This window comes from Ailuropoda melanoleuca, chromosome 10 (assembly GCF_002007445.2).
Source record: "Ailuropoda melanoleuca isolate Jingjing chromosome 10, ASM200744v2, whole genome shotgun sequence".
NCBI classification, from domain to species: Eukaryota; Metazoa; Chordata; class Mammalia; order Carnivora; family Ursidae; genus Ailuropoda; species Ailuropoda melanoleuca.
In genome coordinates, this window is record NC_048227.1 from 40,037,229 (window position 1) to 40,062,604 (window position 25,376).

The following is a 25,376-nucleotide window of genomic DNA, read 5'->3' on the forward strand; positions in this document are numbered from 1 at the left end:
ATATATATTTAAATATGCTATATATTTATATCTGATATAAATATATATATTTATATATGATTTATGCAAGAAATATAATCTACAACTCATGTTTTCTGATAGGAGTCATACATTGTATTTCTTACAAAAATAATATGCATTATATATGTACGCATATGTATATATGCATATATGTATATGTATACTTTGTTTTCCTAGGTTAGCCTTGAGAAGTTTTTGTGATCTGACTGCATGTGGGTGGAAAAGACAGAGGATGAGTCACTATATTAGGGCAACAGAACCAATGAATTTTTAACAGTATTCCTGGCACAGGTTATCATGGCAAAGGATATGCATGATGTAGGGGCCATTCATTCAACAAGCATTTATTGAACGCCTACTGGGTGTCTGGCATTACTGAGTAATGGTCCCACCCTGTTGCATAGGTCATTTACCCAAAAACAATTTGAATTTTCCAGCCTTCACTTCTTTTTTTTTTTTTTTTAATTTAATTTTATTATATTGTGTTAATCACCATACAGTACATCCCCAGATTCCGATGTAAAGTTTGATGCTTCATTAGTTGCGTATAACACCCAGTGCACCATGCAGTACGTGCCCTCCCTACTACCCATCACCAGGCTATCCCCTTCCCCCACCCCCTCCCCTCTGAAGTCCTCAGTTTGCCTCTCACAGTCCATAGTCTCTCATGTTTCATTCCCCCCTCTGATTACCCCCCTTTTCTTTATCCCTTTCTTCCCCTACCGATCCTCCTAGTTCTTATGTTCCATAGATGAGAGAAATCATATGATAATTGTCTTTCTCTGCTTGACTTATTTCACTTAGCATTATCTCCTCCAGTGCCGTCCATGTTGCAGCAAATGTTGAGAATTCGTTCTTTCTGATAGCTGAGTAATATTCCATTGTATATATGGACCACAGCTTCTTAATCCAGTCATCTGTTGAAGGGCATCTCGGCTCCTTCCATGATTTGGCTATTGTGGACAATGCAGCTATGAACATTGGGGTGCATATGGCCCTTCTCTTTACTACGTCTGTATCTTTGGGGTAAACACCCAGTAGTGCAATGGCTGGGTCATAGGGTAGTTCAATTTTTAACTTTTTAAGGGACCTCCACACTGTTTTCCAGAGTGGCTGTACCAACTTGCATTCCCACCAACAATGTAGGAGGGATCCCCTTTCTCCACATCCTCTCCAACAATTGTTGTTTCTTGCCTTGTCTATTTTTGCCATTGTAACTGGCGTAAGGTTCCAGCCTTCACTTCTATCTCCTTATTCAATGTCTTAGCTTTCACTGGAAACCTGAGTGTTACACAATCTTGGCAACTTGCGGATTGGGCTCTCCCATATCTGGGTTTTCTGCCCCAGAGTATGTGCCTCTCTTTATGTACCTAATACCCTAGAGAATTCTTAGCTGTAGGTTTATTCCTTAAAAACTGTATTTTTAAAATTTTAATGTTTTTTTATTATATTATGTTAGTCACCATACAGTGCATCCCTGGTTTCTGATGTAAAGTTCGATGCTTCATTAGTTGCGTATAACACCCAGTGCACCATGCAATACGTGCCCTCCTTACNACTACCCATCAGCAGTCTATCCCATTCCCCCACCCCCCTCCCCTCTGAAGCCCTCAGTTTGTTTTTAATTTCTTTTTGGAAAGGAAAAAGCTAAGAAGCTTAGAAACTAAGATTGTATTACTCATTTGCTTGAGATTATGGCACCAAATTTTTTTGTAAGCAAGAGGATCCAGTGTAAATAAGCTTCCTGTTCCCTCCTGTACTGAGCTATTCTCTCTGCCTGCCCCCTGGGTGATCCTTCTCCTACACACAGCATTCATTCTGTCCCTCTCAAGGAAAATTCCTGCTTGCTCCATGTGGAATTATTCCTTTTGTTCTTATGGTACCCTCGGTTTGTTCTGAGAGCATATTCTGTATCCTTCTCTTTGTAACACTTCGGTTAGAATTATATTCTGTCAGTTCCTGGAGGTCACAGAAAGTGTCTTATTTATTTTCTATCCACCATGGGAGCCAGTGTGGGGCTTTGTCTCTGACAGATATGACCTGAGTCTGGAATTCAAAGGGCACATATCTTCGTGTGTGTGTGTGTGCGCATGTGTGTAAACTACAAGCCCCTGTTAGAATCTTCTAGGGTCCTTTATTGCATGAAAACACAAGTCAGTTGACATTCTTACGGGAGTTTGTAGGCTCTGCTCTGGGCTGTGGCTGGGTTCCCTGGCCTTGTTCTTTTATGGGGCCACTCTTTAGAAAAGGAAACTCATCAACTCTTAAAATGTTTTGCAGCTAGATGGTGTTCCAGGCCTTGGAAACATGATGGAGAGAGCAACAGAGGGGAGTTATATCTCGTTTGGATGTTATCCTTTGGTGTGTCCTGGAGAGAAGAAAATCCAGAAAGGAATACTTCCCATTCAAGCCAGGTATTGCTTATCATAAGAGTCTTCTGTCCCTTGCAAACACCTAATCAGAGTAGGGCAGCTGCAGGCTTCTGCCCCCTTGGACTGAATCTTATTCACATCTAGATACTGTCCCTGAAGTCCAGGAATTACTCTAGCATTTACCTTTGGCCTAGTCAAATACACGAGCAGGGTAATATTAGCTAGATACTATTACAAATGGATCCCACAATGTATAATATCTCAAACACAGTAGTTTATTTCCTGTTAAGATAGTAGTCCAAAGCAGTGGTTCTTTGTTGGTGGATGTTTCCTTCATGAAATGATTCTGGCCTAGGCTTCCTCCATCCCATGGCTCTGTCGGCACATAGGGGTTGACAGCTGCATCCAGCCAGTGGAATGGGGAGGGGAGCAAAGGTGCAAAAGCTGCTGAAAAGCCTGAGTCTGGAAGTGATGTGCATCATTTCCATTCACATTCTGTTGTTTCTGGCAGCAGGAGGACTGGGAAAGTGGTCCTTGACTGGGCAGCTGCTCTCCAGAGACAACTCATAACTCTGTACTATAGAAGGAGAACTCTGAATTTGGGGTACGTAGCTTCCGAGGTTGCTCTGCTGCTTTTCTAGGGCAGCACTGTTTTGTCCAGTGGCCCAGATGCCCAACTTCCATCAAAGGGTTGTCTAGTGCTCACTGCCAAGCAGTCATCTTATTACTGTTTGAACCACTGAAGCAATTCCTGCTTTCTGTCAGGTAATTGGCAAGTGTCTCAAAGGTGCTTCCAGCTCAGTCTCCATCTGTCTTGGGCAGGGGTGAAGAAAGCTGACCTCTATAAGAGGTACTTCACAGGATTTGCTGGTGCAGTTCTCTTATACCGGGCATTGCTCATCTGTCCCCATCTCATGGAGGGCACAGCACAATCTTGCATGGCTTGGATGATGGGATAGGACACTTTCTTAAGAATTTCACCTAAGCTCATGGTGCCTAATTTATTTTAAAGATATCTATCTATCTATCTATTAATTTATTTTTGAGACAGAGAGAGAGAGAGAGAGAAAGAGCACAAGCAGGGGGAGTGGTAGAGGGAGAAGCAGACTCCCCGCTGAGCGGGGAGCCCGATTAGGGACTCGATCCCAGGACCCTGGGATCATGACCAGAGCTGAAAGCAGACGCTTAACCAACTGAGTCACTCAGGCACCCTCATGGTGCCTAATTTAAAACAGGTGCTTTGGCAGATGACCTCTGCCTGTCTCCAGTTTTGGCTCACAATTGTGGGCCTCTTAGTCCTAGAGTTTTCTCAAGGAGACTTCCTTAGTCCTGGGCGTGTGTGAAAGTGATCCTCTGCCCTGGGCCTGACCTCTTTCTCTCTTTCCTTTTTAGGCACCCTCTTTCACCACCGCTGGACCTCACAACTTACAGGCTGTTTTTCAAGGTAGAAAGATATTTAATTTAATTGAATTTCAGAGTTTTCTTGTGAAAGAGGAGGTGTTATGTGTTACAAAAAATATTTCATAAGAATTTTACTGAGCAAGAATTATATCTGATGTGGTGTGAAAAGAGCTATGAGAAACTTGAAGGAGTATGAGATATGGTTTCTGCTTATGAGGGTTTTTTGAAGTTAGTAAGAACTGTTAATCACCCAGGAAATAAAAAAATAATGTAGTGGGTAACAGGGTACTAATTTTAGGCTACCACCTAAAAATAAGATGAATTGAGGGGAAGCATCTTAATTAAGTATCCTTCCTGACAGTCTTCCTTGCCATCCTTCATTTGATAAAGTACAAAACTGGGGCTATGTTTTGCCTAACATATTGAAGTGTAATAAAAAAAGAAAGAAAATTTTAAAGTATTGTTGTTATTTTATCTTTCAACTTTCAAGAGTATTTATTTTTCTAACTCCTAGAAAGTGTACCAAAATTTAGTTTGCACTTCTAAAAATTTTTAGGATTAGAAATATTTATTTATTTAATTCTTGCTCATGATAAAAATGCAAACAACGTTAAAGAGTTATGGTGAAAAAGAAGTTTCTCTTTTACCCTGTACCGCAGACTTCCTTGGGGGCAGCCATGGTTATCCCTTGCCCCTCTACTTCCAAAGGTATTCTGTGAGTATCTATGCTGGGCATTTCATTCTTCATTTTCACCCACTTTCTTTCTCTCCACTTGGCTAGATCAGTAGTTCTCATTTATACTGTGCAAAATAAACACCTGGGAACTTCTGAGAAATGCAGATTTCCTACTCTTATTTATTTATTTATTTTCCCAGAGATTCAGTGGGGCTGGGTTTGTTCAAGGAATTGCATTTGTAACAAGGTGATTCTGAAGCAGGTGGTGCATGTGCCTACTTTGACACACTGATTTAGAAAATAATTAGGGTGTCACTGCACTGGGGCCTGTGATCCAGTCGCAGGCTGCTGTGGTAGATTTTATCTCTTCCTATCATAATGCCATACTCACTTTTCCAGTCTTTGACCTTTATTGGGTTTCCCCTTCCTTTGGTCACCATGGTGATGCACAGAGGTCTTCCACATGTAATTAGCCTAAGGATGTTGATTTGTTCCATTGCCTCTCACTGACTGCCTCACTGCTGGGCTGCAGAGTGTCATTAGCTAGACTGAGAAAACCCAGTTTGTTTTTTTTCTTCCTCCAATGGTATGATTACAGTTAAGAGTGGTTTTCTTCTATCTCTGAGGAGTGACAAAACTATGGACTTTTGAGAGATGACAGTAACTTAGAAATTGTTTCACCTACTTTGTAGATGAGGAAGCTGAGGGCCAGAGAGATTAAGAAATGTACTGTACGGTGACTAACATAACATAATAATAATACAAAAAGAAACGTAACCAAGGTCACGAAATTAATGGCAGAGCTGACCAGAAACCTGGTTCACTAATTCTGAATCTGGAGCTCGTTTCTCTGCTAAGTGGCAGCTAAAATCTCAGGGTCCCTGAAAGGCTTTCAAGAGTTCCTGTTCCACAGTCCTCCTACCACTTTGGAATATGTCCTTCTGTGACCTGTCCACCCCTCCACCCCCACTCCCATGGGTCACACTAGCCCTGGTTGGTTGTCTTGCTCAGTGTAGTGGTTGTGTGAATTATTTCTGAGCTTTTGAACGTGGCAAAACTTCACCTACTTGAACTCAGGTCACTAAATATAAAGCAATTTTCAATGGAAGGGGTTGTGGTTACTTTAAGTCTCTGTGGAAATGCAGAATCTCACAATTCTTACTCTCAGCTTCCTCAAACAAAGACCCAAGGAACAGTCCTTATTATTTTTCAGAGGTTGGGGGAGGGTTGGGGTCATGAAAAGGTTGCTTGATTTACAGTCTCATCCTGTCTCCCTCCTCCTATTGACAAGGCATCAGAATGGTTTATAGATTGTCACCTCCCTTTAAGGCCTGTTTGCTGATGTTTTGAGACATTTATCCAATCTCAGGAAACTCAAGGGACATGATTCGACTTTGAATTATATATTATCCATATTTGGGATGGATTAGGCAATTTTAATGGAAAAAGCCCTTCAATCAGGCCAGGGATTTTGAAAGGCTTTGATTTGTATATTTGTTAAAATCATCTACATTGATGTAAAAATTTTAAAGTTCTATGAATTTAACAATATTTTAACTTGAACGTGATTAACACCCTCCCACCGTACCACCCCCCCCACATATGTTCTTCCCTGTTTTTTGTTTTTTTTTTTAACCTTTGGTGAAATAGTAACTTACTGTACCATAGCTTTGATAATGTCCCCAGAGTTTAGCCAGGAGAAATATCAGACTGTCCTTGGAGAACATGTCTGTCTCGATGAGAACAAGAAGGATTCCAGGAAAAAGGGCTCGGTTCCTAAAATAAATTANACATATGTTCTTCCCTGTTTTTTTTTTTAACCTTTGGTGAAATAGTAACTTACTGTACCATAGCTTTGATAATGTCCCCAGAGTTTAGCCAGGAGAAATATCAGACTGTCCTTGGAGAACATGTCTGTCTCGATGAGAACAAGAAGGATTCCAGGAAAAAGGGCTCGGTTCCTAAAATAAATTACAGTAACTTCAGAAAGGAAATTAAGTGTCTATGGAAAGATACATTCACTAGACTAGTGACTTTCCCCACATTTTTGTAATTCAGATACTGTATTCAGGAAAAGGAAATTAATTGAAGGTTTTAGATATAAATTGTGAGAAATGGGAAATAGTTAGCATTTGAAAGCCTTTAAGTACACATAGTATTGTTCTTACATAATTAGAGCTGGTCCTGAATCACTCCAGTACCTTAACTGATGAAGTTGCAGTCTTTCAAACAGGTATTTACATTAAGCCTGAGGATACATATAGGCATGAAAACAATGGTATCTTTTTTTTTTTTAATCTGTTGTAACATGCAGCCAGTAAATTAGTCTGTCTCTAACAGTAGGATAAAGAATGATGCTGTTTTGCTTACGTGCAATATTCTTGGAATTCTGCATCCCTGGGTGAAGGTTCTCAAAGGTTATACTAGCCATGCATTGAGGTACGGACAGTGTATCCAGACACATGCTCAAGGTAAAAACCATGTTGTTCTTGTCTATTCCCATTCCCCAATGCATCAGTGCTTATAATTTTTAAGTACCAAAATTGTCCTTTGCTATTTTTTAATTTGAGAATGATGGTTATTATCCTGACATTTTGTTTCAGATGTATTTCCTCCTGCCCTTGATATCCAAATAGATGTTAGTTTTCCATCCATATGTTTTCCTACCTACTGTACAATTGGGCTTGGCTCATTTGCATTTAGTTGTCTTGGGAAGGTTAATGATTTTATTTTCAAAAGGTCAACTGCTGACACATAACCTATAAAATAGTTAGCTGTCCAGGGTTCTTTCCACTCATTCCTCAAGTATTCAGTTTTTTTTTTTTTAATTCACTACTGAAAATCAGTTGCCTCTAGGAATTTCAATATTACATTACAGCATAACAAACTATCCAATATCACTAATGGCCTATTTAGGAATGAAATGCTTTTCTTTTGGTTTTAAGCGATTTCTAATTTTGACGGGGATCAGGCACCATCTACAAGGATGGAGTTAATAGCTCCCTAAGGGGACACATCACTAGCCAGGTCTTAAAAATCATGCATGGCTTGCTCTTTTCAGCCATAAGGCAAAAGGAAAACAAATACATCTATTATCCCCCAGCATTACATTTGTGGTCTGAAGATGCTTGGAAAATTACAGTCATTATATTATTATTGTTGTTCTTATTTTTTGCATTGTTTCTGAAATCTGGGTAATTATCTACTTTTATCTATCTGTCTGGTATTTATGTATTTATATCCTTTCCCTAAGAATTTACTCTCTAAGATGTCTTCTCTCAAAATCATATCCCAAACAGGATACAAGTGCTGGGATGAATATATACTATTTGAGACTTTGCCATGTAAGGCTATTGTCTGGAAAATTCAGGCAAAAGAACTAGTTAGTGAGGGAAGAAATTACTCAACATATTTGTTTTGGCTGCTCAGTCAATCAGATTTGTAGGCTAATAACTTTAGTTCTTTGTAATAAAGCACAGCAATCCTCTCCTATTTCTGTATTGTAAATGTACCCGTTTGACTAAGACAAAATTGATCTGAACGCAAATGTGTTTGCTTTGTCATTGTAAAATGTGCTTGGGTACCGAGCACCTCAGGAATGGATGGAAGAGCACAGAGCAGCAGAGAAAGAAATAGGGATGGGTGGGCTGAGGGCAGGATTCAGATCCCACCTAGAAACTGGATGATAAGAATGGCAAAACCATCTCAGTGTTAGGAAAAGAGAAGACCAGATGGTCAGGTGCAGAAGACTTGCTAGAACTAGACAATGGTGGGGAGGGGCTCCCCAACATGGCATAGAGATGTTTACAGCATTCTCCTCCGAGGGAAGAGAGAGAGGTGTTTATTATTAGATGGCGATAGAGAAGCACCTTGGATTCAGATCGCCTGGAATGCAAGCAAAAGGACCCAATTTTCCTCATGAGAAAGGAACTGTTTGTTGAGCTCCTACTAATGGGCTAGGTCTTCCATAGATGTTATATAATTTAATTCTGCACAGCATCCCTATGAAGGAAATTACAGTAATAATAGCTAACATCTTTTGCATGCTTATTATTATGTGCCCCACACAGTGCTAAGTGCTTGTTTTGCATTGCTTCTTCATAATAGTCCTTTATAATTCAGGAAACAGACTCAAAGATGAGAGCAACTTACTCAAGGATGCACAGTTAATAGGCCTGGAATTTAAGTCCAAATATGTCTGACCCAAAGCCCAGACTTTCTGGCTTACCATGATGTTTCCTTAGTGAATGAAAATCCATTGGAGATGGAAGTGCCATCTCTTAATTTGTGACCTTATCTGATGGATAAGCTGGGTACCCGCTATTTACTTGGTAGACCATGTCATTACCTAAATCCCTTACAGAAAAGTCAAGGTAATAGTCTAAGGAGTTTTTAGAATGAGAGTTTTCATGACTTACAGAGGGGCAAGGGCGAAGAGTGGTTACCATCCAATGATAAATAACCAATCACACAAAAACAAAAGATTCCAAATCTTTAACCCTTTGATTGGTAGCGATGAAAGGAATCTTAGGAGAATATGGAAACCCTTGAATAGATGGTACTTTGGAAAATGTTATTTCATTCAGCATCCCACACTGCCTTTGGGCTTTACAACTACCACAAAATGATGAGTCTAATTCTGCTTCATCACTGTCTCCAAATGTGAGAAGAGGGACTGGGCCCCTGAAGAAGAGGACTTTTTGGAGTGTGTCTTGTGTTGGGCTCATAGATGGATTGGCTGGCTCTCCACACAGCCTCACAGGCTGCTGCAACAATATTTGGAGATACAGCCTGAGGGAAGGAAAGGTCAGATGCTGAAAGCAGGGGGTCAGTAGCTAGGGGGTCAGTAACTAGAGCAATGCAGTCCCCCTACCCCCTCATAGATTGCGGTGAGATTAAGAAAAACTTTCATCATTGGATTTCCTTGGCCTCTGATATTCCAGGATGTGGTTGTGGCATGCCAGAATGTAGTTATTTTGAAATTTGAGGTTTGTGCCCAGCTACCACCAAGAATTCTCAGTGGGTGGCATTGACTGTGCTCTTTCAGATTTAAATGGGAAAAGAAGTGGGTTCAGAAAGCAGCTTTTGTCTAAAAAACACAGTATTTTCATGATTATTGTAATTTTTATAAGTGAGACAGTATCATTAAGCTATATCATGTAATGGTTTTCAGTTAGAATTTTGTGATGTGCTTTAAAAAAAAAAACCCATTTATCAGGTCTATAAAGTAAACTTGCCAAAATCTGAGTTCCCTTTTCCCTCTTCAAAATGCCCCAAACTTCATGCTTTACTTTTAATTTATGGTAAAGTCTTTATTATCAGACCTGTTGGGAAAAAAAGAGAGAGGAACATATGAGTTCAGACTTCCAGTTATCTGTGCTTTAATTTAAGCTAATTTCCTAAATTTCAAGATGTAGCTAATGCCCTGGCTGCCACATGAAGTGGAAAGCCACAGATGTCCTCGGAACAATTATATAAAGGTATGGAGTCTCAACAGCTCCGTAGTTGAGAGAGCATGAGAAGACCACCCGGGCATAAAAACCCGTCTCCTGGAAGTTTGACAAGCCAAACCCTCCAAAATGCATCCTGAAACCATGTAAGAAAATCATGTTTTACTTCAGAAATAATTAGGATTGAAAATAAGCCCTTGTTGAAGCAAAGGAGCTGGTTGGCAGAGGAGAAGAGTAAACTGCTATCCAGTTCTCAGAGGTGTTCATGAAAATGTGACAGGGTAGGTCAATGCCAGGGAATTTGGGTCAGACTCTAGGCTCATAATCAGAGAGTGCTTGTTGCAGCATACTTTCTTTTTTTTAGGGCTCAAAAATGGAGCAAAAATTTATACTGGAGGGCAAAAGAGAAAACCAGCCTCTGGAACCATCTGTGTGGTAAAATGCTGGATACCATGGCTTTAACAACAGTAGAAATTTTCTGTTCTGCCACTTTCAGAGTTAATTTTCTTCTCCTCTTGAAAGCAAGAAGAATTACAAAAATCTTTTATATCAGATTTGCAAATACCAATAAGTTACCCACCCCCACTTTTTTTCTTTATCAGCATGCCCTTTCGACAGACAGTGCATGGTAAAATGAATAAATTCAGCATATTTTCCTGTTCACCAAGCATAAATTATTACTAACTGTGGTGAGAGGCTATTTGAAAAGCTGTTTTATTTTATAGAGGAATCTTCTTTTATCTATAAATGATTCTGTTTGAAATCAAAGAAGATACTGTCCTATCTTTGTGACCTCAGGAAACTGAACTATGATGACATATTTCCATTCTAAAGAGGGCAAGGAAAGGATTCATACATAAGCTGAATAAACTCTACTAATCTATTCCTGCTCTTGGATCAGATTACCAGTCTTTGAAATACTAGGAGAATTACCATACCATTAGTATGTGATATGACACCATTGCAAATTATCTGATGAGTGTGTTCTAACTGGCAAGCTTCAGCCCTGGGTTGGGGGGTTGGACTTTGTGACCTTAGAGATCCTTTTCAACGGAAATGCGTTACAGGTCTTTCTTCAGTAATGGGCTGTGGCTCTGTTATTTTTGCCAGGCTTTCAGCTCTAGTGCATTAAGTCGTGATTTCCCTCAAAGATGCTCTGCGATTCCCACACCTGAAAGGATTGTAGCAATTTGATAAAGTATCAGTTTGAAGTAGCACTAACAAAATGTGTATCTATCAAATGATTATAGCTTTTATTCAATGACAAACAGCCTAGAAATTCATAAATAGTTTTTATGCAGCAGCACATTCATTCCGTCCTCATTTCATCTGATGCCTGTCTTCTGTCTGGTGCTTTCATCATAATAAACTGGGTATTGAACCACGAAGTTGGCATTTAGCATTAGCATGTTATATTGTACCCCTTATCATTTTGCTATTTTCTTCATTGATTTTTCTTTCTTTCTACTTATTTATGTTTTTGTTTGGAAGACAGCAGTAAGGATCAATGATTTCTGAAAATGAACATTTTTAATGAAGCAGTTTTGACTAGGACTTCTAAGTATTTGGGCATTAGCCCTCAAGAAAACAGGTCGGACGTTGTGAACCTTGTGTGGTAAGGCAGAAAGTAATCCTGAATCAAAGACTCTTGGCTCTAAGCAGGGCTGACTCACAACGTTGGCTCTCCCATTCAGCAGGAAGCAGAACTTGGAGAAGACTGACTCACTTGCCCAGCGGCACGTGCGTGAGGTTGAGCAGTGAGACCAACTGCCTGACAAGCCGTGTTGGTTGTTCTCTCAGTGAAGTGCAAAGCATGTGAAAATTATTCATCCTCATATGTTAGGTCTTAAAATAGTTTGCACTGTTGATCCATTTGTAAGAAACGTGCAGCCGATTTTCTCAGTCCACCTGGGTCTAAGTTCAAATGACTGAAAACTCTTCGTGGTAGAACCACCTATGAAGTCTAAAAATATTGAGGTCAACCTTTACTACTCTTCATTTGCTGCCTGGAAATATCTGTTTAGTTCCAAGATTTTTTACCCTTGAACTGCCTCCTGTGGAAATCACCCCATTACCCAGATTAGGTCCTCAAACTGCTCACTGTATCATTGCCATTGCCTTTCAAGGGCAGGAAGTGATTAGGGTTCCTTGGGTGCAAGCAACGGAAACCAATGCTGGGTAATAAACAGGAATTACTGGAAGGAGACACGGAATCAGCAGAGCATGCACAGTTGGGTTTGTGAATAGGTAGGAACAGAGCATGTCTGTAAGGCCAGGAATCAGGAGGCATAACGCCCGCTTCAGCTGTGGCCATTGGTGATATGCAATTATTTCTTGCGTTCTTGGTTTAAAGAGTGTCCAAATGACAGACACTCTTTATCCCTGGAAGTGTTGGGGTGAGAACAAAGAAAATTTGATCCGATGGCTTCCTGGATCCCTGGAATTAGCACCCCTCCAAAACTGCATATGGTGGGATGAGTTCATTACCCAAATTGAAACTGGAAGGTAATTCGAAAGTGGGAAAGGATACTGGGTGGCAAATGTCCTTGAGAAGGCATTTTTCCCCCTGCACTTTCTTGTCTCTCCAGTTCATTTCAATTCAATTCAACAAGTATTCACAGTAGCCTCAACTTCTCTGCAATTTCCCTTTCCATGGTTTCAACCTCAGGCTGGAAGCATATGATCCTTCTTCTGACATTGTCAGAAGGTCAATAGCTGCCTAACTCTGTATCACAATGCCTGTGTCATTCACCTCATTAGATCTCCTCATGTAGGCATTCTATCATCTCACATCATCTCAAGAAGACCAAGGGTAAGTATAGTAAATAAGATATTTTGAGAGAGAGGGAGAGAGAGAGATCACATTCACATAAATTTTATTCTAGTATATTGTTACAATTTTTCTATTTATTTTAGTATTAGTTACTGTGTTAATCTCTTACTATGTCTAATTTATAAATTAAACTTTATCACAGATATGTATGTATGGGAAAAACATAGTATATGTAGGGTTGGTATTATCCATGGTTTCAGGCACCCACTGGGGATCTTAGAATGCATTCCCTGCAGATACGGTGGGACTGCTCTATTAAGTATCAACCCTGCACAAGGTTCTATGTTAGGTATTGGGCACTCTGGGAAGAGAGGTCTTCTGCACTGTGCTGCTACGTATTGTGTTGCATTTAGTGGTGCCATGGGAAAAAGAGAAAGAGAGCAAAAAAGCTCTCATGGCTTTTTTTATATGACTTTATTTTTTAGAACAGATTTAGGTTCACAGTAAAATTGAAAAGGTCAGAGATTTCCCATATAACCCTGCCTCCATACAGGTATAACCTCCTCCACTGTCAGCATCCCCCACCAAAGTAGTACATTTGTTGCAGTTGATGAATTTATATTGACACATCATTATCACTCAGTGTCTACAGTTTACATTAGGATCACTCTTGCTTTTGCATATTCTATGGATTTTAACAAATGTATCTACCTTTATAGTATCATACAGAATATTTTCACAGCCCCAAAAATGTTTTGTGCTATGCCTATTTATCTCACCCTTTCCTTAGCCCCTGAACACTGAGCTTTTTATTGTCTTCATAGTTTTGCCTTTTCTAGAATGTCATCTAGTTGGAAGAGGTGTGTGTGGGGGGGGCGTGGGGGGTGGATTGCTGTTACGTGTCTTCCCATTTCCTCCCAGTTGCTCCCCTCCATCCCTGGAAGTTCACATGGGAGGAGAAGATAACTGGAGATTTGGCATCCTCCCCCTCCCCACAAAGGTTTCCAGACCCTAAGGTATATCATAAAAAAGGAGTGATGAAATGCTTCGTAGAATTAGAAGGTTTGTTCCGAGAACTCTAAATCCCAGAGACTCCATGATCTTGACTTAGAATCCTCTTTTCCAAATATTGTTCCATAGCCCAAAGACAATTCTGGTGGTAGGATTATTCATTTCAGCAGATATCTTTGTGCTAAAAAGTCTGTCATAATCTTCATTGCCTATCACATCAAATCTTAATGATTTTTTCTGGCTTTTGGGGTCCCCAGTAACTATCTCCATCTTAACTCTATGTTTTCTCTCACTTTTCTTCACACTGACTTCTCCTCCTGTACTGGGTTTTCCCCCTTCCCTCTTCTACCATGTCCTGCCCTCATCATCCCATAGTTTTCCTTGTCTGTAATGATTTTCTTTTTCTTCCTACTCAGGCTGGCTCAAGTGCCACTTCCTCTAAGAAGCTTTCCCTGACTATTTCTATGCCACAACATTCTTTTAGTCCTCTGTACCCAACAATGCTTATAATCTGTATCACACAATTTGAACTTGATTATTCTATTATTCCATATTTTTCTTATGTTTTTTCTTGTTAAATCTTATGCAAGTTTGCTGCTCTGGTCCTACAAAGATAAGAACTCTTCCTTTTATTTCTTTGTCATCTCCCACAGCATGTACAGTTCTGTTGGAATCTTAAAAATATCTTGCTATAATGTAGAGACTTGTCAAATCACTGTGTTGTACACCTGAAATTAATGTAACATTGTGTATCCACTATATTTCCCTATTAAAAAAAATACCTTGTTATTCTCTGCTGGCCTCCCTAGATTTTAGTGAGCTGTCACCATGGGGTCTTTCTCAAAAGCTACTCTCTACTTCTATGTTTGCAGTGACTTAGGGGAGAGGAATATGTATCGACCCCTTTGCCATGTTTTGATGGAGAATAGAACTTCTTCTCTCTTCCCCAAAAGGGTCACATCGGAGTCAATCCTTCCTGGCACTTTCTCTATTCTCCCACCTACTTCTATCCTTGGGTGAGTGAATGGCCAATACAAATGACTGAAGCTTGATATTCTTTTTGGCAAATTATAAGAGGATGAGCTGTATTCCTCTAAAAGAATGGCCATATGTCTGTGTCTCTCAAAAAAGAAGGGGAGGCGGGGAATGGGCTCCACTCTTCCTCCTTTCATTGCTTGCCCTTTGATCGTTGAGAAGGACCACTTCCTCCTTGCTTTCTATACCCAATGCAGGTCTTTCTCTGATGTTGGTGATGGGGGTGGAGACAGGCATTTTCACTTTCTGTTCTAGCTTTTTCACCATCGGTCTCCTCCACTCCGTTGGTCTTTCTGTCCTCAATTTGGAGTAGAAGATATGAAGTCAAACCACATTCTCCAATCTAGCTGTTCCCAGGAAGCCTAAACCTCAGGCATGGGGCTATTTAGGTGATTGCTTAGTCCACTGATGAAACCAATATTTGGATTCTTGGTCAGATGTCCATTCTGGCATGTCTCCTCTAATGGCCACAGCAATGGAGAAGAAGATGGGTGAGTGTCAGTTTGGGACCCCAAACACTCTCTACCTTAAACCCCTAACATGAAATAAGTTCAAGTATTGGGTTAACCGTATGGCTGTGTAATTTTAGTGGAGAATAGCCTATAATCTTAAATAGGAATGGTCTCTGTGGCATCCACGTATGCATGTGTGTGTGTGTGTGTGTGTGTGTGTGTGTGTGTGTGGTCGAGTGTTCTTTTTCCCATGGCTATACAGAGCAGCAGTGCGGTCGGATTCTCCAGCAGGTCATAAAAACTGCCAAAGTAGGGTCGGCCTACTTTGACTTTGTGGGGGACCCTGCCAATCTGTGCAACACCTGCTAAGGTGTTTCTACATTTGTGCTCATCTTTGTTAACTCCTTTCAAAACCTCTCGCCCAAACTTGGATATTATTGAACTCCCACCTAGCCTATGGCAAAGGCTACATTTGCAACATGTTCTGTATCCTGGGCTTCCCTACCCAGTATGGAAACCACTGATAATGACGTATTGTTAGCAGCACAGTGCTGGAAGGAAGTAGACCTGAAGTTAGCATCTTTTTCAGATGTGGGAGGTGCATTTCTGCAGACACTCACAGGCACACAGGTACATGGCAAAGCAGACATTGTCCCAGAGCCCACCTGCTTCCCCCTTATTCTTTGGAAATAGGACTGGTATGTCTCTAGCTTAGTGTCTCTTGGCAATTATTTCCTACATCGGAAACTTCGCCTTTCTTCCTTTCTACTGGCAGCCACACTCATGACTGGGATTGTTCAAGATTCCTGTGAGGCCCTCCTGAACTCTGTGCCTCCTTCTGACCTCAGGTGGTTCTATGTGTAAAAGAAAGAGATGAGAGCATGGGACCCAGTGTACCTTTAAAGCAGGAAACATATTACTGGCTTTTGTTAACCTCTTGGCTGAGAGGTTAATAAAACTCTGTATTCATAAGCCATGGTATAACAACAATGTACTGTAAGATTGTGCTCAGCCAAGTCTTCTGTTTTCCTGATGTGGAGTACCAAAATACACCCTCTCCCCTTTGCCCCCTTCCTCCATGGAGGTGAATGAGCTTTGAAATCCCTTTGATTCTGAATAAGCAGCAGAATGAAAGGGCCTTCATTTAAAATGGAGAGGCTGAGCCTGCTTGATTTCTCTTCAGCTTCCTCAGTGAGCTCAGCAGCTGACCTCTTGGCCTGGCAACTGGTCTGCTAGTTAAATGCAGCCACTGAACAATCGCTTGACAGGATTTCCAGCTTATTAAAAATGGAGTGTGGCCACAAGGGATTCAAGCAAAACGGTAATAAAAGAGCACCTAATAAAAACTTTAAAACATGTGCACACACATTCCAAGCTAGAGTGATCTCTAACCCCCACTAACCCTTTAAAGGTTAGGATTTGGAGACCAGGGATGAAGAGATGAAACGAGGGCTGTAAACCTAGGATTTGAAGATGTTTTTGAATTGTGGCCTTTTCATTTTTTTAAAAAAATCCGTTTCTGAAGGATAGAGAAGTGATGTTAATAATGTGGCTTATACCTAATTTTCATTTTATGTATTTCCAGATGTAGGCACTATTTGTATCCATAAGTAAAAGAATGTAAATGTTCAGACACTTAGTAATAAGACCATGTCTCCTAACATTAATGAATGAAATATGTAATACATGTAGGAAAATCAGAGTGTCAGCTTCTGCAACCTTGCCTGACATGTGTCTTATGGCAGGGTACAATTTATCTGTCACTGCCTTTACCTGCTAATGAATGAAAATATGAAAAATACCATTTTCTGAAAATCTCCTGACATTGTCTTCTTACTACTTGTAGTTTCTTCTTAGGTAACCTTAAAATGGATCTGATTTTCAATGTAATGATAAAAAAACTGTAGATACCCCTTAATTCTGTGATATATGTGAATGTTTCTTGCTGCCTATCATTTGGCTATCTTTTATACATTTTCACATCTTCCTCCAGAAAAGGAATGCTGGTTCTCTTCACATGGAGCAGTGTGAGACTGTTTACTCACTTCAGTTTCTGAATGTGAGTAGTTAGAGAAAGGTCAACATTAGGGATATGAGGTTACTCTTAGATTCACCAGTGGTAACAGGCAGGTTCAGCAGAACAGCTAGGGGTCAGATTCTAGAAGTCAGGCTTTCTGTATAAGGCAGTAGAATGTAATGGAATGTGGTACTGCCTAGAACCAGCAGGCAGGAGACCCAGCTAGCTCTCCCTCTCCCACTGACATCTTGTTTTACTTTAGACAAGACACTTCACGGCTTTGTCCCTCAGTCTCTTCATCTGTGAAATGGGGTATGTGCAGTGGGGCTATATAGTCTCTAGGCTTTGGCATTCTGATCATTTCATTAAGGAATCACAAAAATTTGAAAGGCGCTCCCAGGATCAGCTAGTTCATTGCCTTGTGTTAAAATAATTCTGTCCCCATAGCATTCTGAATAAAAGGCAACCTGGTCCAAAATCAATGACAAAATGAAAACTCATTTAGGGAATACTTTCTATGTGGGCTTCTAACAAATGTAACTGAAAGAAAGATCCCTACTCTTTTCTGCCTAGAGGATAAGGAAGAGGATGCTGTGCTTCTCTAAGTCATACTCTACATAAAGGCAATGGGCTACATGGAGTTTTGCTCGCCATTGTACTCTGAATGCCTCACAAGGTGCCTATAGCAAGTGACTAAATATCTGTTGAATGAATGAATGAATGAATAAATGAAAAATTCAATACAGTCTTTGTGTGGTTAAAGATTTTTAAGAGATCTTTGGCTTCCTAATGGGTCATATCTAATCCTGGGAAAGCCTAATGGGACATAATTTGTAAGTGGGGAGAAGGCTGGGAAAGGAAGGATAAAGGAATCAACCCTGCTGTGAATAACATGAATTGCCTGCACTATGAATTAAGACTGAGTCAGGAAGATATTTCTGTTTTTCACCATTGGTTTAGAGTGTTATAATTTCTGAGAATGAATTTTGTCCTTTAGTTGTGTGTGTGTGTGAGAGAGAGAGAGAGACAGAGAGAGAGAGGCAGAGAGGCAGAGAGAGACAGAGAAATCCAAAAGTTACCTGCTGACAACAGGGATAGGTGTATCATCACCTTACCTCTTGAAGGAGAACCTGCATCCATGCTGTGTTCTGCTTCAGGACTTAAGCTGAGCCAAAGGCCATTGTGATCTGTTGCCCTGGAGGCACCTGGTTCTTCATCCAGACTGACTATCTCAGACATGGAAATATACCACTGTAGAAGAGGTGGCTCCTCTGGTTAGAGAATGGGGTTACCTCGAAAGGTGGCCAGAGAGGAGAACGGTTTAGAAAGGAAGTTGCTCTCGAAGACATGAGAACATGGGAACAAAGTTAGGATCTAGGATTTTTTGAGATGGCCACCATGAAGGGTTTAACTTTTTGGCTATTTGTCTTTTGGAATACAGGATGATTTGTATATAGTGCAAGGTTTAAAATTTTTTCTTTCTGTTGAAATTTCCCTTAATTATTCTAACGCTTCAAGAGATTCTGATATTCCCACTTCTCCGGCCATTTTAGGAGCTTGAACAGATTAGGAAAAAATATAAAAGGGCATTTTTATTAGACAGAGTTCTCTTATTTATTTATTTATACAGACCTTTGGTGCTCAGGAAGGTCCCGGGAGGCCAAATATGTACAGGTGAATCACTGCTCAAAGACCATCTGGGTTGACTGTCGTTATGATCACAATACTCTTTCAAAATGAATGCCTATGAATGTATTTTGCCACTTTTTTGAACACTTAACATTTTTATCATGTCATTAATGGTATAGATATGGAAAAAGCATCTGTGGCTTAAGGTGTTAGTATTATTAGAGGGCCATGATTTGCCTAGGCAATCCTGAATGCCTCTTTGGCCCTAACTGGTTACTCAATAGGACCAGAATTAATAGCAACAAAAGCAGCACAGGAATATAAAGATCAAACATTTGTTCTTTTTTGAAAAGGAAATGTTTTGGAAGGCAGAAAGATTTTCTGGTACGGATTACTCTTCTGGTCTCCAAGTTCAGCTGTGTCCTCCTGAGTGCCATGGTTTCTGCTGCTTGCACAGAGATCGCAAAGATTCGGGAAGTAGAGGCTGCCAGTCCAGAAACTCTGCTGTTGCTCGGTGAACCAAAGACCAGACAGAGCTGCTAGCTTTAAAGTGCCATTCAGGAGTAAACACAGAAGCTAAGGCAGGCCTGGACACTGAAAGCTGCTTTTCCAATCAGGCAAAACCATTCTTCTATAATTACTAAAGCCAAAAGTTGCTGAAATAGGAAAAACCTGTTTGAGTTGTTTCTGATTTTCGTTGTGGCGAAGATGGCTTTTTAGTCCTTTAGAAGACATTACAACCACATCTCCATAGCTTAATTTTAATGAATTTTTTAAAGGGATGAATTAATGCCACATTTTGTTTATAATTATAAGGATCAATGGCTGCCCCAAGCCCACATACAGCCAGGGGTCCTTTTATTGAAGAATGGAAAACAGAAACCTAAGCCGCTTTGCCTGGAGGGCTTCCACAGGCCGGTGGTTTGAGAGAGGCTTTATCTCCCTAATGAGTATGATATTAAAATTATGTGGGTTCAAGAGGTTTTATTTTTGCAGTATTTGAACTATATATATGGACATCTGCAAATGCCAATCATATGACTTATGTGGGCACAATTAATTGTTTGTGCTCACACATATGCTGACAGCATTTGTTTTATGCACCTGCTTCTTCTCCAGTTTCAGTTTGCTTCGATCTTTTGATTTTGTTTTAATGCGCAGGCGTTTGCTGAAGTGTAACCACTTACAGAGCATCTGGGCTTGCATGGGTTTTAAAACCAAATCCACATTTTAACAGTTTCTCACCTCTCGATCTGGATTAGAGAAAACGAATACATCATAGTAACCAATATTAATAGTTCTTTCACATTCCTAAGTGCTTACATTTGCTTCTTGGTTATAATCCTCAATTTGAAGTTTGGCTCCCTGCTTTGTCTCAGGTTCCCACGGGCCTTCCAATAATGCTTATCATTTGCATAGCACTTTTAAAACCCCTTTCAATCATTAGTTAATTAATTCATAAGATGTCTTTTCACGATCCCCATTTAATGCATAAATAAGCAAAGTGGGCCAAGCAGAGGTTAAATGACTAGGCCAGGGCCATATGGGGATTTGGCTAAGTCCTTTAATTTTTTTTTGAATTTCCAGGAAGGAAGGTACTTTTGCAACTCCAGTATCACACTATCAGGGCCAGTTAATGAACTTAGGCAATCTGGGGAAGTATTTGTTCTTTGTGTAGTCTTAGGCTTTCAAGTGGAAATGAGAATGTTGTGACTTCTTAAGATCACACAACCTCCCAGATCCACAGGCTCAAGCCAAGACTTAGAGTGCAGCTGAGGTCTCTAAGCTTTTCTTGACAAGAAGCTATTTTGTGATAGTTTTTGAAATCTAAGAATTCTTGCCTGGGAAGGATGCTGGTAGTGTAAATCGAAGACATAGGATAGGAAAGGCTTTGGGTTATGGTCTTCCCAGAAGAACTTTCCAAAGAAGGGAAAATTTAGGGTAGCAGCTTCAGATCAAGCAAGTAAAAGTTTAAGATTGATAATATGCATTTTACTTCTTCAGTAGCCCAATGGTGATGATAGGAATGAAGGAATGCAGGGTGAGAAGGCTCTCCCAACTTCTTGTTAAATGCTTAAGAAAATTCTTCTTCTGCTCCTCATCACACTTGGGATCTGCAGGGTACCTTTAGCATCCGGTACACTGCAGGGCTTCAGTAGAGACCTGCTTAATTGGCTGTTACCCTGAGCTCAGAATAGCATCTGAGCTAGGAAGAAAAGCTGCTGCTATGGGAAAAGAGCAAAGAGAAGGTGGAAAACAGAGACCCGGATTGAGGAGGTATGTCTGCACCAGGGGGAATGGAGGAGACGCAAGAAGCAAGCTCCCAGAGAGTAATAATCACTTCTGAGAAGGTGCTACTTGGCCTTAACCCATATCCTGAAAGCACTAAATGGGATGTTGTCTGTTTCCCAGTGCTGTTCTAACAAATTGCCACCAACATGGTGGCCTAAAACAACAGAAATTTATTCTTTTACAGTTCTTTAGGCAAGAAGTCCAAAATCAAGGTGTAAGCAAGGTTGGTTTCTTCCTGCGGGTCAGAGGGAAATTTTGTTCCACACCTCTCGTAATATCTGGTGGCTGCTGGCAAATGTCTTGGCATGTAGATGCACCACTCCAGTCTCTGTCTCTGTGTTCTCATGGCTGTCTTCTCCCTGTGTCTCTGGTCTCAAATCCCTTCCTTTTCTCTTGTAAGGACGCCAGTCATTAGATTTAGGACCTACCGTAAACCCAGGATAATCTCATCTCTCCTTGATTACATCTTACAAAGATCTTTTTTCCAAATAGGGTTTCATTCACAGGTATTGGGGGTTAGGACTTGGTTGTTTCTTTTTAGGAAACACAGTTCAACCTACTACAGACGTCATCCTTTAAACCTTGGGTCAGGGGAAATGCTGAAACAGTCTTTAGATTCTTTATACGTGGGTCTCTCCTGTGAAACCAGACAGACAGACAATGAGTGCTTCTAGAGGCAGAGCTAACAAATGCTTCCTTCTGCTTCTGTCCTATATTGTCCTATCCATCTAGCTCTGTGTCCAGCTAGAGGGAGGAATTGCTTGGCAATGCCAAGAATCCCCACTGCATCCAGTTATCCATAGGAGATGGGGCTGTTATCTTGGACAGCAGAGACAGCCTTCATTCCATGCACACCAGAGAGTAGACACCTTTCCTTCCTCCTGGCTCTGACCCAGTCACTGGTTCTTTAGGTGGTCCAATAGAAGAAAGTAGCTCTTACAATTCCTGGGCATATGGGCCTTGTGGGTGGGAGATACTTCTGTTTTCTGGTCATGGTAATTCATAGGACACTGATCTGGATCCCCTGGCAGTGACTCTGTACCGTACTGATCCTTCCGTTCCTTCCCAAACTACCCTAAATCAGCTCTTGGGGGAGCTCCACAATCCTCCCAGTCACTCAGTCTGGTAACTTAATGCATTATCCTTGGATTTTTCCTCTCCTACTCCTTATATCAGATCAGTTTCTGGGTCTTGTTGATTCCCAACTTTGTATTTCCTAACCCATCCCCTCTTTTTCATCCTCATCAGCCCTGTTTTCTTTCAGGTTCCCATCACTATCTCATGAAATATTAAGATTAGCTGCTTATTTGGTTGGCCTTTTTCCAATGAATCTCTCCTTTCAATCCATCTGCTCCTCAACAGCCATATTAATGCCTTGACCAGTTTTTAGATAGTCTCTTGCTTTAAATCTGCCAGTGGCCTTCTTAGCCAGATTAATGCCCAGACTTGTTAGCAGGTCACAGTGCTGTTCATGACAAACTTGACTGGGCTGCTGATCCTGCTGTCAGTTGTTCACACATGACTTCTTCTAAAAGGACATCTGGGTGCCACAATCCCAAGGTGGGTACTCTTGTATGTGGCAGAAAACACCCCGATTCAGCCCAGTGCTTACTGAACTGACACGTCCAGATGCTGCTAAACAATCAGCAATACTCAAGGGAACTTAAATTTTTAAATATGGGTCATGACTATTTTGTGGTTTACTGACTTAAAAAAAAACTTACCCTCTCTCTTCTTCACCTGAAATCTCATCTCCCAGAGCCTAGACTCTGCGTTGGATTGGGTTTCCTGCTTGGCAGTAAAAATCTTTTCCCTTGAGTGTTCAGTCATTGGTCCCTTAAACTTTGCTTATTTAAAAAGTTTATTTCTAAAGCCTTATATTTCCCCCATTTTCCACAAACTCCCTGTGTTCTACCCATTTAAACTGGAGTTTCCGGAGTACTCATGTTTTCATTCCTCTGTGCCTTTGCCCATGCTGTTTCCTCTTCCAGGAGCACCAGCTGCCCTGTGCATACCTCAGGATCCTTCAAGCTTAAGTGTTAGATCTTCTGACTCCCCCAGGCAGGCCTGGGAACTTCTTGGTTGGCATTCTCATCGCAGTCTAATAAACATTGATCTATCCAACCCCAGAGTGGAGTTTTTAAAACTGCATGTCAGTGTCCCAATAGTGGGTGGTAAAATCAATTTTTAAAATGAAATAGAACAGAAAATATCAGGCATATTTCATTTAGTAAGTGGTATGTGGACTTTTGCTGCTGCTGTTGCTGCTGGGGTGTGTGTGTGTGTGTGTGTGTGTGTGTGTGTGTAAGAGAGAGAGAGAATGAGTACTGGGTCTAGGAGTATTTCTTACTGTGGGTCATGAGGCACTAGACCAAGTTATTTGGGTGTCAGGATCTTGCCTTAATCATCTTTGTATGCCTCAGACCCAGCCCAGTGTTTGCATAAAGTTGACAGTCGGCACATGTCAGATGAATGAAGGAATCGGTGCAACTGCAAGAATCCTGCACAGTTCTCAACACATTCTCAGGAGGCCAAGAAGAGTAATGCTAAAACACTGAGGACTGCACAGTGCACTTGCTGGCCCTACCCATGTTTGCAAATAGTCAAAGCCAGAAGTTTGGAATAAGTCATGCCTGTGTGTTCTGCAGTTTACGGACTCAAATGCAGCTAATATTTATTTAGCATCTACCTCTTTGCCACATGCTGTCTCATCTCATCTTAGAAAAATACTGCCATCATGACATTTCTTTTAGACACAAAGGGCAAAACGTTGCTTTAAACTATGCCCCAAATCCTCAGCAAGAACTGGGCTTGAATTTGCATCTTGTATCACTTAAGTGAGTGTTTATTCTTTTATATGAGGAGATATAGAAGTCGGGAGTGTGGCAGCTTCTGGAAGGCTGTGGAGGAGTGTTGGGGGAGGAAAAGGGCAGTACAGGCCACTTGCTCAGTTACTGCACTGAGGAAACAGCCACGCGGAGAAGAAAAACATCACCACACATTTGTGACAAACACTCCTCAAGTCTGGGAAGAAGTGATTTCAGTGGGCGCATCAAAGGTCCATTAACCAAAAAGCAGAAGACTCGGCTCTCTAAGTGTGACGGGAAGTATTTGTCATATAGTTGTACTGTCACGGATGGGAGCTATCAGCAGCTGTTGCGTGCTGCTTGTACATTAACCACACAATCGTGGAGATCGATTTGGGAGCTCGTCCCCGAAGCCCTCCCCTGTCTGCCTTCACCTGCCTGCTCCCTCTTCCCTCACTCCTACCCCCACTGTCTACTCACCCCCCCCCCCAGCCCCCCCCCTACTTCCATCTGGATGCCTCAGAGCAGATGTGGACAGAGCCATATGTTCCATCCCTTTGACTAACACTGCGCTGTGCTTTTAGATTGGCTCAAGTTGGATTGTGATTACTGTTTATTGTTACCATCACCAAGTCAGTTAATGGGGATGGTTATTGATCTGCCCAATACAAACCTCTTTGTTTTTTAGGAGTCTTGCACACAATGGAGGGAACTCAATGAAAGATGAATAAAAAAATATTTGTATTTGTTCACCTAAAATGAGACAGTATAAGACTGTGTCCTTGGCTCTGTCCTGCTGAAGTTTTTATCAGGGACTTGGATCAAGACATAAAAGACCTGCTGATCAAATTTGCAGTTGGCATGAAGCTGGGCAGGATGGCTAATAGGCTGGGTAAGATCAGATTTTTAAAAGATCTTGACAAGTGGAACAAAAGACTAAAACCAACGTGAAAAATTTAATAAGAAACTTAAAGTCACGCACTTGGAGTAAAAAAAAAAAATCTGCTTCAAAGTACATAGGATGGAAGGAAGAAATCTACCTTTGTAGAAGTCCTGAAGAAAACAACTAAGGGCTTTTAGTGGATTCCATCCCTAAGGAGTTAACCATAAAGGTGATGCAAATGAAGCTGTATGAATAGAAGCACAGTCGGTGCCCATCCCCGTGGGCCATGCGCAAGTCCCACCATGGCTGCAGCACCCTGGGTGTCTGTCACATTTAAAATAGAAATCAAAATATATGTCACTTATGGATTGATTGAAAATTCTTTTCTCAAATTCCTCTTAAAAAATCACCAGAGTAACAAGGGTTAACTGCAATTAGTGAAATATTATTAGGTGTGTTTAAAAAAAACAATATTCTTCTTCCAGCACCCCCTAAAGCAGGCTACTCATGTTAACAGCCTGGGGTGCATCTCTCCATGCTATTAGTCATGCTGATAT

General features: G+C 40.9%; 1 protein-coding gene across 1 annotated transcript in view; it reads left to right on the top strand.

The window, feature by feature from the left end:
- The window catches only part of SPACA1 (sperm acrosome associated 1), a 191,345-nt gene that overhangs the window by 43,725 nt on the left and 122,244 nt on the right, over positions 1–25,376 (top strand). Inside the window, exons 3-4 of the mRNA XM_019806251.2 lie at positions 2,302–2,435; positions 3,786–3,837. Coding sequence (XP_019661810.1) covers positions 2,370–2,435; positions 3,786–3,837 — 118 coding nt within the window. The 5' untranslated portion in view covers positions 2,302–2,369. The remainder of the gene's footprint in view (positions 1–2,301; positions 2,436–3,785; positions 3,838–25,376) is intronic.